The sequence below is a fragment of the Pipistrellus kuhlii genome, unplaced genomic scaffold, assembly GCF_014108245.1.
Source record: "Pipistrellus kuhlii isolate mPipKuh1 unplaced genomic scaffold, mPipKuh1.p scaffold_m20_p_19, whole genome shotgun sequence".
NCBI classification, from domain to species: Eukaryota; Metazoa; Chordata; class Mammalia; order Chiroptera; family Vespertilionidae; genus Pipistrellus; species Pipistrellus kuhlii.
The window spans coordinates 18,141,266-18,153,406 of record NW_023425504.1 but is presented as its reverse complement, the minus strand read 5'-3'; the positions used below and the strand labels follow the sequence as shown (position 1 = coordinate 18,153,406).

Genomic DNA, 12,141 nt, shown 5'->3' with positions numbered 1-12,141 from the left:
CATGTTTCTCTCTCATCGATGTTTTTAACTCTCTATCCCTCTCCCTTCCTCTCTGTAAAAAAATCAATAAAATATATATTTTTTAAAAACAAATAAATAAATAAATAAGCAACAGAAAAATATCCTCAGTTAAGGATTTTAAAAATGATTTTAAATCAAATATTTAAAAAGCTTCTCCCTTGGTCTGACTACTAGTCACAAAAAAAGGAATATAACAGAAATAAAAACTTTTATAAATTCCCCTTTAAACAATGAAAATATTTTACAATGAAATAAAACTGTACATTAAGTTATTTGTTAAAGAAATATAACCAGATTATCCCAATTCTTTGTGAAGACATATTTACTTTTCATTATATATACATTCTACCTTTTGCAAAAATATGGTTTCATTGTGCTTATAATAAAATATATAAAAACTAAAATGCAAAGGAGAATTTTCTATTTATTAGTAGGGTAGGATTATGGGGTCAATTTCAATTTATTAGTAGGGTAGGATTATGGGGTCAATTTCAATTTATTAGTAGGGTAGGATTATGGGGTCAATTTCAACTTTCACTTTCTATTAATAAAATGTTTTCACAACAAATAAAACTCATTTAAAGTTACCTAGATAGCTAAATTACCGTATTTTTCGGACCATAAGACACACTTTTTTTCCCCCAGAAGTGGGGGGGAAAAGTCCCTGCGTCTTATGGTCCAAATATAGCCTACACATATACTTTAAAAAAAAAGTTTTTTTACTTGCCCGGCTCTGTGTGGTCTCTGTGTGCTTGCCCGGCTCTAAAATGGTTCTAAATGCTGCTGTTTACTTTACAGGGTTGATTACATGTGTTTATGACTGTGATGTTGGGTTTTAATGCACATAAAATATTTTAGGACACTATTTGTTTCAGAATCTTTTTTTCTTCATTTCCCTTCTCTAAAAACTGGTGCGTCTTATGGTCCGGAGCGTCTTATGGTCCGAAAAATTCGGTATTTTTAAAAAGCAATCACTCTTCAAGGACAAAACGGCTGAGCATAAATCAAATTCCCATAAGAAAATGGGTTCATGAGGTTCAGGGAATTCTAATCTTAATAACAGAAGATTAAAATAGAAAGCAAATAGCACAGGTCATTTTTCTGATATTAAGTTACATAAAAACAATCACAATATAATCCAAAAGTAGCAAAAAATAGTCCCCAATTCACAAGTTATTTAAATGCCCATTTAAGTCGTTAGGAACTCCTCTTGTATTTTATCTATAGTAACAGTCAGTGGTGCCTTAACACTATCAGGTTATCCCCAACAAAGTCCTGCAAAACCTACAAAGTTGAAAAACTACATTTACAATGGGGAGGAAAACTTAAAACCTGTACACCAAAAATAATAAGTAAAATATTTTATCTTAATGCTAACATTTCAGAAAAAGCAATTTTAAGAATAGCCACAAGTAAAAGGGACTGCTATTAGATAGAAGGGTTGTGGGCTAGAACCCCAGTTGAAATTGTAAGGGTGTTAGGGTATTTATGGTAAACCAGTAGTTAAGTTTGAATTTATATAAATACTCTGTCCAGTTGAGAACACCTTTAATAATAATGTTCATGGTGGGATTTGAACATTAAAGACATCAGTTCTTGGTTATGTGGAGTATCACTAGAACTAGTCATGTTTATTAGCCATATTATTATGTTATTTTATTGGGGGAAGGGACTTATAAAAAAGACCAAGGTGAAGTAGTGTGTGCAAGGGAAACTGACTGCCTGAAATAAAATCAATTCAAGGGAGGGGGCAGAAGGGAAAAGGGCAGAGAAAAACACTACACACACTCAATCCCCTTAGATAGAACAAAAGAAATTACATTCAGTTTCCTGCTTGGACTACCTACTGGGGCACTCAAACCAAAGCTTGATTGTTGGCATATAGCAGCCAAAGAGTATATATGTGTTGAGAAACAGGCAATGGCAAGCAAAAGAAAACACTAGCAAATTCAGCCAATGAGATGCTCATAACTGTTTCTGATTTTAATTGTGAATCAGAACAGCCATGAAAATTAACAATATTTGTTTTTAAGCAATATGTTTTTATTGACCTTTTAGAGAGGGAGGAAGACAGATAAAAATATGGATGAGAGAGAAACATCATCCATTAGCTGCCTCCTGCACTCCCCCTGCTAAACAGGGCATGTGCCCTGACCCAGAATCAAACCAGTGACTTCTTGGTTCATGGGTCAACACTCAACAACTGAGCTACACAGACCAGACACTATCTGATAGTGATTAAAGATCCACACAGACCCCATTTAAAACTAAAAGAGTAATCAGTATGTGTTATGCTATTTATACTTTTTATAAAAATTCTTTCTTTTACCCACTTAAGGTTTCAATGACAAACACAATGAAGTTAACAGAAGTTAAAATTTTGTTTTAAACAGGACGAGAAAAAATTTAGTATCTAAGTGCTTTTAGAAAGGAGTCTTTTTTACTTTCTTACACTTCTGGCAGTCAGTTGATTTATTCAAAAAACAAGACATTATATCAACCTCAGAAATCTTTATGAAAAAAATTTTAAAGAAATCTTTATGAATGATCATGCAATTTTATAAGCAGGATGAATTGAAAAATAAGTTTGGGGCCCAAACTGGTTTGGATCAGTGGATAGAGAGTCAGCCTGCGGACTGAAGGGTCCCAGGTTCAATTCCAATCAAGGGCATGTATCTTGGTTGCGGGCACATCCCCAACAGGGAGTATGCAGGAGGCAGCTGATCAATGTTTCTCTCTCATTGATGTTTCTAACTCTCTATCCCTCTCTCTTCCTCTCTGTAAAAAAATCAATAAAATATATTTTTTAAAATAAGAAAAATAAGTTTGGGGATTCAGGCTAGGAACACTAAGTCTTAAAACAGACCTTACCCAAGTGACAGAAAAATTGGCTCATTCATTTCTTAAAAAACGCTTTCCCCTCAAAAAAAAAAAAAAATTTTTTTTTAAAAAAGAATATAATCTCACCCAGCCGCAGGGCTGTGATTGAGCATCAATCTATGAACCAGGATGTCATGGTTCTTTTTTTAATATTTTATTGATTTTTTACGGAGAGGAAGAGAGAGGGACAGAGAGTTAGAAACATCGATGAGAGAGAAACATCGATCAGCTGCCTCTTGCACACCCCCTACTGGGGATGTGCCCACAACCAAGGTACATGCCCTTGACTGGAATCGAACCCGGGACCTTTCAGTCCGCGGGCCGATGCTCTATCTATCGAGCCAAACCGGTTTCTATTATCAGTTGGGCCACATGCCCAGGTTGCGGGCTCAATCCACAGTGTAGGGAGTGCAGAAGGCAGCCAAAAAATGATTCTCTCATCATTCATGTTCCCATATCTCTCTCTCTCTCTCTCTCTCTCTCTCTCTCTCTCTCTCTCTCTCTCTCTCTCTCTCTCTCCCCCTCCCTCCCTCCCTCCCTCTCCCTTCTTCTCTAAAATCAATAAAAATTAATTTTTAAAAAAATATATAATTTTTGATAAAAACAAAAGCAAACTTATCTACAGAAAATCATTCTGTTCTTAATTTTCTACTCACAATGACATAATTTAAATAACTACAACGAATTTTATCTAAAAATTTTAGAGTTAAAATAGAATATTGGCTGTGAATTACTTTTCCCAAATTGAAAAAAATGTCATGGTTTCTACTTCAATGAAAGCTACATAGGAAAATACTTTAAACTTACTAAACATAATTGCTTTTGTTTTTGTCCCTCCTTTTCTAAATCCATATGCCGAATTTGAAATTAATGAATGTTAAATAGTAACATAATTCAATATTAAAATAACTGGAAATTTATATCCTCTTAGTTACATAACACTTTACTTAATAAGCCATATTTGTGGTATGCAGTACACAACACCTTTGCTTTTAATGTTTTCCATGACAACTACCTTTAGCAAGATCCCAGATACCACCTAAACATACCAGCTTTAGTAAAAACACTGAACCTCAGTTTCTGGAAATTTCCTAGTGTAAATAAGATCACAATAATTTTACTTTCCATTTTAGCTTTTCACTTATCTTTGTGACTAATAACTAGTCTATGTAATTTTTCATATAACTAGGAACTGTATTATAAAATCCAAGCTATATCATGACGATTATGTAGATTAAATAGCATCTTATGCAAAGATGTATAGTATTACTATAACTACAGTTTTAAATCTGAACTGTAAATTCCGATCTAATAAAAGCGAAATATGCAGCCCTAACTGGTTTGGCTCAGTGGATAGAGCCTTGGCCTATGGACTGGGGGGGGTCCCAGGTTCAATTCCGGTCAAGGGCATGTGCCTTGGTTGTGGGCACATCCCCAGTTGGGGGTGTGTAGGAGGCAGCTGATCGATGTTTCTCTCTCATCGATGTTTCTAATTCTCTATCCCTCTCCCTTCCTCTCCGTAAAAACCAATAAAATATATTTTTTTAAAAAGGAGAAATATGCAAATTAACCTTACCTCTTCTATACCTACAAGACACGCCCACCAGCCAATCAGGAGTATGCAAATTAACCCAGCCAAGATGGGTGCAGCCATGGAGAGAGCAGGAGGCTTGGGTTTCCCTGGCAATGAAGAAAGCCAAGCTTTCCACACACCCTGGCCTGCCTTGGCCTCTGCTTAAGGCTACAAAGTTTAAATTATAGAAGATACATAAGTCCCAATAAAAATGGCGGCAGCCACGGAGCTGAAGAGAGCAGGGGGCTTGAGTTTCCCCTGGCGATGGAGGAAGCTAAGTTTCCACAGCCCTGGCCTGCCTTGACCACTGAAGGCTACAAAGTTTCAATTATAGAAGATAAATAAATCCCAGATACCAGGGCCTCCACTTAGGTCACTGGGGGGCGTGGCCAACCTACAAACCATCATAGGCCCTTCGCCCAGGCTACTCCATGCCCTAAGGCACATGTGTCAAACACAAGGCCCGCAATGTGGCCCGCACCGCGCTGTCATCACTGCACTCCACTGCGTTTCCATCACAATGACAGTTTATGACTGTTCAGTAAACCATTCGGCCCGAGATTTAGGCTGGATTTTAGATTTTGGCCCCTTCTCTGATTGAGTTCGACACCCCTACAAGGGAATCCCATCCTGATCTGGAACACCCTTCAGGGCAAACCACCCGGCCCCCACCCGTGCAGCAGGCCTCTATCCTATCTAATCCTCCTTTCTAATAAAATAATATGCAAATTGACCATCACTCCAACAAACAAGATGGCTGCCCCATATGGTCAAAGATGGCTGCCCCCATGTGGACACAAGATGGTCACCACAAGATGGCCAGCAGGAGAGGGCAGTTGGGAAGGACCAGGCCTGCAAGAGAGGGCAGTTGGGGGTGATCAAGCCTGCAGGGGAGGGCAGTAAGGGGTGACCAGGTCGGCAGAGGAGGGAAGTTGGGGGCAACTGGGCCTGCAGGGAAGGGTAGTTGGAGAGGACCAAGGTGCAGGGGAATCAGTTAAGGATGACCAGGTATGCAGGGGAGAGCAGTTAGGGGTGATCAGGCCTGCAGGGGAGGGCAGTTAGGGGCAAAAAGGCTGGTAGGGGAGCAGTTATGCATCAATCAGGCTGTCAGGGTGTGGTTAGGGGGCAACCAGGACGGCAGGCAGGCGAGCAGTTGGGAGCCAGCAGTCCTGGATTGTGAGAGGGATGTCTGACTGCCCGATCCAGGACATCCCTCGAGGGGTCCCAGATTGGAGAGGGTGCAGGCTGGGCTTAGGGACACACATCCCTGTGCAGGAATTTCATGCACAGGGCCTCTAGTATTCACATAAAAGCTTTACATAATGGGAACTATCCAATACCTTTTGTTTGCATTCACAACAATTTGATGAAAACAGGATATTTATTAATATTGATCAAGCCAAAAATAATAGCAATGATACTTTTAAAACTCTTACCTCTGTAAGTCGAACTATCATGGCTTTTATTTTCACTGAGAATCCGACACAAATGCAAACTAAAACAAAACAAAAATAGTCTGCATTAATTTCAAATCTTAACAAAAATTATCCTTACAGAGCAAATTATATAAACTAAAAATATTTGGAAATGTATCAGATGTCAAAATCCATTAGTTTAGAATGAGAATAAAACAAACCTAAAAACCATAATTGGTCAAAACTGGAAGATGCTAGCCAATCCATTATTTTCAAAACTGGTAAAATTAACTAAAAAAAAATCAATCACTTATTCTGCCTTCATATATGAACCAACAGTTGATAAAAAATGTCTCTGTACTTAAGTATTTCAGCTATTAAATAATGATGGAATGATAGAATTACATTACCATTTAAGACTCCTAATAAATTAAAGGACCTAGGCATGTATGAATGGCTGTTCACATTACAAAGAGACAAGCAGACATTATGTGCTCCCTGATCCTTATAATGGAATATTACCACCCAACTATGATGTTGACTTAAAAATAAATAAACAAAAAGGCATGACCTAAATTCATACTGTGGAAAAATCTATATGACAATGACCCAGTCTCTTCAACAAATATATTGCTAGAAAAAATAAAGGATGGTGGGGGATCCTCAGAGTATAAAAGGCTTTAGAGATATATCAATCACAATGTATGGATCCTTATTTGAATCTTATATGAAACAAGTATTTTAAAAATTAACATTTATGGACCCTAGCCAGTTAGCCCAATTGGTTAGAACATCATCCTAATACTCCAAGGTTGTGGGTTCAATTCCCAGTCAGGAGAAAGACAAGAATCAACCAATGAATGCATAAATAAGTGGGACAACAACTCAAGGTTTCTCTCTCTCTTCTGCCCTTCCCCCCCAACCTCCCCCCCCCCCTCTCTAACAAATTTTAATAACCTAATGTTTCTGAGTCAACTTGAATATATGAGTAAAACTCTATATTCAAGAGATAGATGCTGAAATATTTAGAGATGAAATATTTATTTCAACAGAATGGGAAAATGGGTGATATTATAGATGAAACAAGATTGGCCAGCAGTTGAAAAACTATTGAAAGTGGTTGATGATGTATCATTGAGAGGTTATTAATTACTACTACTCTGGTGCACGGATTCGTGCACATTGAAAGGAAATTAATTAGAAGGTGGCTGGCAGGACTGGGCAAAAAGGGGCAGACATGCTCTGGAGCCAACCTCCAACGGTCCCTTCCCAGGCTGGCCGCCCCTGGGGCAGCACCATGGCTCAAAGGGCGTCTGCGGAGTGAGTGAGGTCCCTCTGGTAAGTGGGGTCCCTTGGCCTGGCCTGTGGGGATCAGGCCAAAACTGGCTCTCTGACATCCATCCTCCAAAGGATCTCAGATTGTAAGAGGGCAGTTCTCAGGTGACACACCCCAGAATCAGGCTCCCTCCTCTGGTTCCAGGGTGTGTCACCCTAGAACTGCCGCTGCCAAGTCACCACAGCTTGGCAGCTCCTACATTGAGCATCTGCCCCTTGGTGGTCAGTGCACATCACAGCTGACAGTTGGATGATCGCTTAGCCTTTTATATATACTATATAGATTCTATTTTCTCATCTGTTTGAGATTGTTTCCAACAATAAAGTCTAAAAACAAAAACTGAGCCCTAGCCAGTTTGGGTCAGTGGATAGAGCGTCAGTCTGCAGACTGAAGGGTCCCGGGTTCGATTCTGGTCAAGGGCACATGTCCAGGTTACAGGATGGATCCCCAGTAAAGGTTGTGTAGGAGGCAGCCAATCAATGATTCCCTCTCATCATTGATGTTTCTATCTCTCTCTCCCTCTCTCTCTATCTCTGAAATCAATAAAAAATATATACCATATTTTTCGGACCATAAGACGCACCAGTTTTTAGAGAAGGGAAATGAAGAAAAAAAGATGCTGAAACAAACAGTGTCCTAAAATATTTTATGTGCATTAAAACCCAACATCACAGTCATAAACACTTGTAATCAACCCTGTAAAGTAAACAGCAGCATTTAGAACCATTTTAGAGCCGGGCAAGCACACAGAGACCACACAGAGCCGGGCAAGTAAAAAAACCTTTTTTTTTTTAAGTATTTGTGTAGGCTATATTTGGACCATAAGACGCAGGGACTTTTCCCCCCCACTTATGGTCCAAAAATGCGGTATATTTTAAAAAGAATAAAACAAAAAATGAAAAAAATACTTATATTTGAATACTTCTTCATTAGATTAACTTAAATACAGCAAAGAATAGGTATATAGGCTACAGTAAAAAGAGGTATGCTCAACTGGAATTCCAGAAAGGAGAGAAAGAACAATAAAAAGCAATATTTGAAGAAATAATAGCCAAGAATTCAGTTTTCCAAAACTGAAGTGAAATCCACATATGGGCACATTATAATAAAGCATCAAAAAAAACTAAAGATAAAATCATTTAAGCAACTAAGACAAAAAAATATTATCTTCATGACTTCTCAACAAGAAGGGTGAATGCCAGAGAGAGCTGAAAGATACAGTCAAGGTGCTAAAACAAAGTATCTGCCGACCTAAAATTCTGTATTACAAAAAACAGAGTTCCAAGAAAAGGCAAAATAAGAATTGAACTTCAAACAATAACTTATTTCACACATGGGTGGGGGGGGAAGCTTAAGGACATTCTTTAAGCAGGATAAGATAGAACCTTACAGTGACAGCAAGAAATGATGTGCACACTCTCTCCCTCTCTTCCCTCCCTTTCCCCCTCTCTCTCCATTTCTCTCTCCTCTTCTCCCCCTCCCACCCTTGACTCTGGCCCTTGCTCTCTCTCTCCCAAAAGCTCAGGCAACAAAAGCAAAAACAGACATGTGGAACATCAGAGTAACAATTGTGGGCTTAGAAATTAAAAATGGCAGTGGAGTAAGTGGATGCTACACAGACACACTCCTAGGACCAAATTGGAATTACAACTAAAATACAAAAAAAAATCCTTAATAATCAACTTAAGACTAGCTGGAGAGAACCCTGATAACCAAGGACAGAAAAAGGAGACTGCATAGAGACTAGTAGGATGGGTAGAACCTTAAAAGTGCTAGCTAGGCCCCCACAGACAGCAGCTGAAGAGATATCTCAATTGTGGGGTGGGGGTTGCCACTGAGAACTCTGGGGTCTAATCCCCAAGCTTGGCCCCCAGCAGAGAGCACTAGAACTGAGAACAATGTCCACATAACATCTGACTGTGGAAAGCAGTAGGGTTGCTATCTGCCAGGGAGAGAGAGCTGGAAAAGCAGGCACCCTCTTAAAGGGCCAGTACACAAAATTTCAAGTGCAGCCACTCATCTTTGGTTCCAGCAGTGGGAGGGCAGAGTGCACTGGAGCTGTGAGAGCAGAAACTGTGTTGGGGCTCTGGGGTTAGAGCTCAGAAGGCAGATATCCTGGTTTCCTGTGCTGAGTCACTCCCTCATGCTACAGAGGACATCTTTCTCTGGCAGACCTTTGCTATCCAGGTAGTTTTTGCCTGGAGGAAAGACAGTTGCCCCACCCTATTGGAAAACACCTTGCCCCACCCTGTGGAGTTTCTGAGGTCCATTAAGAGACTGAGCAAAATTAGCCTCCAGGCATAAGCAATTGCCCCAAGCTTTTAGAAAATGTCTCTCCCCACCTTTGGATGATTGCCTGAGGCTAATCTGGACTGAATGCAATCAGTCTGCAGGCAGAGGCAGGTTTCTATAGGCTTTGAATTTTTGCCTGATCTAACTAGTCAGAAAATGCATCAGACACTGTCCTGCACTAGAGACTGGGAGGAGCAGCAGATCAACCTAATACACAGTCTCAAACCCAAACCCAAATGGGACAAAAAAAAATTAAAGAACAAGAGAATTCTCCAGAAGACAAGATAAATGAAATGGAGATAAGAAATACATCAGACATAGAGGTCAGAATAATGATGGCAAAGATGCTCAACAGCATGAGAAAAGATATACTATGAAGAATGACATAGTACTAATAAAGAACAGAGTGGAAGGAATACACAGCAGATTAGGGGAAGTCAAGGATTGGATCAGTGAATTAGAAGATAGGATAGAAAAAAAAATCACACAATCAGAGAAGCAAAAAGAAAAAACAATTTAAAAAACAGGACCACTTAAGGGAGCTGTGGGACAACATGAAACATAACAATAGACTTACAATATGTGTTCCAAAAGGAGAAGAAATTGAGCAAGGGATAGAGAACTTATTTGAAGAAATAATGGCAGAAAGCTTCCCTAACTTGGTGAAAAGTCACTCAAGTACAGGAGGCACAGAGTCCCAAGAAGAACCTAAACAGCCCCATATCCCGACACATCACAATTAAAATGCCAAAATTGAAAAACAAAGAGAGAATCTTAAAAGCAGCAAGAGAAAAAGCAATTTGTTACCTACAAAAAAGCTCCCATACGGCTGTCAATTGATTTCCCTGAGAAATTCTACAGGGCAGGAGGGAATGGCATGAAGTATTCAAGGTAAGGAAAAGCAAGGATCTGAAACCAAGATTACTATATCCAGCAAGGCTATCATTCAAAATCGATGGCGAAATAAAGAGCTTCCCAGACAAAAAAAAAAAAAAAAAAAAAAAAAAAAAAGGCTAAAGGAGTTTATTACCACCAAATCAGCACTGCAAGAAATGCTAAAGGGATTGCTGTAATGAACAGAAGAAACTGAGAAAGAGAAAACTAGGCATACAGAATTAAAATGGCAATAAATAAGTACCTATTGATAACCTTAAATGTAAAAGGATTAAATGCTCCTATCAAAAGACATAGGGTAGCTGAATGTATACAAAAACATGATTGAAATAAATGATGTCTACAAGAGACCTACCTCAGAACAAAAAGACTCACACAAGATGAGAGTGAAGGAAAACAATTTTCCATGCAAACAGAAATGAAAAAAAAAAAAAAAAAAAAAAAGGCTAGGGTAGCAATCTGACAAAATTGACTTCAAAATGAAGGCCATCACAAGAGACAACAAAGGTCACTACATACCGTAATACTAAAGGGATCAATTCAACAAGAGGATATAACCCTGGTAAAGATATATGCACCCAATAAAGGAGCACCTAAATATATGAAAAAACATCAAGAGGACTTTAAGGGAGCGGTTGATAGCAATCTATATATTTAAAAGCGTAAGCGACCATTACGGAGAGTTGACTGCTCAACCAGTGGACCAGTCACTATTATGCGCACTGACCACCAGGGGCAGATGCTCAACCACCCTGGTCAGTGCACTCCCACAGCGGGAGCGCCACTCAGCCAGAAGACGGGCTCAAGCCTGGCGAGCACAGCTGCGGTTGCAGGAGCCTCCCCCACCCCCATAGCAACACTACTGAGCAACGGCAATGGCAGGCGCAGCAAGGCCAGGATAAGTAGGAGCACCACAGCACTTGGTCCTGGCTCAGGTTGCCTGCTGCTTCATGCACTGCTACATCCCTTGGGGGATTGCCTGCAGGAATCGGGCCAAAATTGGCAATCCGACATCCCCTGAGGGGTTCTGGATTAGGAGAGGGAGCAGGCCAGGCTGAGGAAACCCCCCCCCCCCCCCGCCCCCTGTGCATGAATCCATGCACTGGGCCTCTAGTCCTATCTAATAAAAAGGGAATATGCAAACTGACCATCACACCATAACAAGCTGGCTTCGCCCACAGCAGAGGCAGGAATTCCATCCATAACACAAGATGGCTGTGTCCACAGCAGAGGCCGAGTTCCCTTAACAAGCAATCAGCAGGGACCTGAGGCTGCGTGGCACTGGGCCAAAGCAGGGAACCTGAGACTGTGTCCTCCGCCTGGTAGGGCTTGATGGGGGACCTCAATCCATGCCCCCCGCCCCAGCACTGGGCCAGAGAACCTGAGCCCATGCCCCAAGCCGGGTGGGTCTTGACAGGGGACCACAGGCCATGCCCCTCGACCTAGCAGGGCTTGAGGGAGGACCTCAAGGTGCACCCCCGCCTGGTGCTCGGCAGGAGAACCTGAGGCCACACCCCTCACCCCAGTGCCAGGCCAGGGGAGCTTAGGCTGTGCCCCCCACCCAGCAGGGCTTGACGAGGACCTCATGGCATGCCCACTGCCCCGGTCTGGGCTAGAGGACCTCAGGTCATGCACTCTGAGCTAGGCTGGGGGCTCTGAAGCTAAGCCCCCAAGCCTGGCGGGGCTTGACAGGGGACCTCAGGCAACCTGAGGCTGTGCCCCCCCCCCCA

General features: G+C 40.9%; 1 protein-coding gene across 10 annotated transcripts in view; it reads right to left on the bottom strand.

Annotated features, from left to right (window-relative positions):
* The window catches only part of THOC2 (THO complex 2), a 126,641-nt gene that overhangs the window by 103,895 nt on the left and 10,605 nt on the right, over window positions 1-12,141 (bottom strand). For all 10 annotated transcript variants that reach the window (XR_006742009.1, XM_045583549.1, XM_045583552.1 and 7 more), the window contains exon 2: window positions 5,911-5,969. Coding sequence is in view for 9 of the 10 variants with exons in the window: in XM_045583549.1 (XP_045439505.1) it covers window positions 5,911-5,969 (59 nt within the window). In the remaining variant the exon portion in view is untranslated. The remainder of the gene's footprint in view (window positions 1-5,910; window positions 5,970-12,141) is intronic.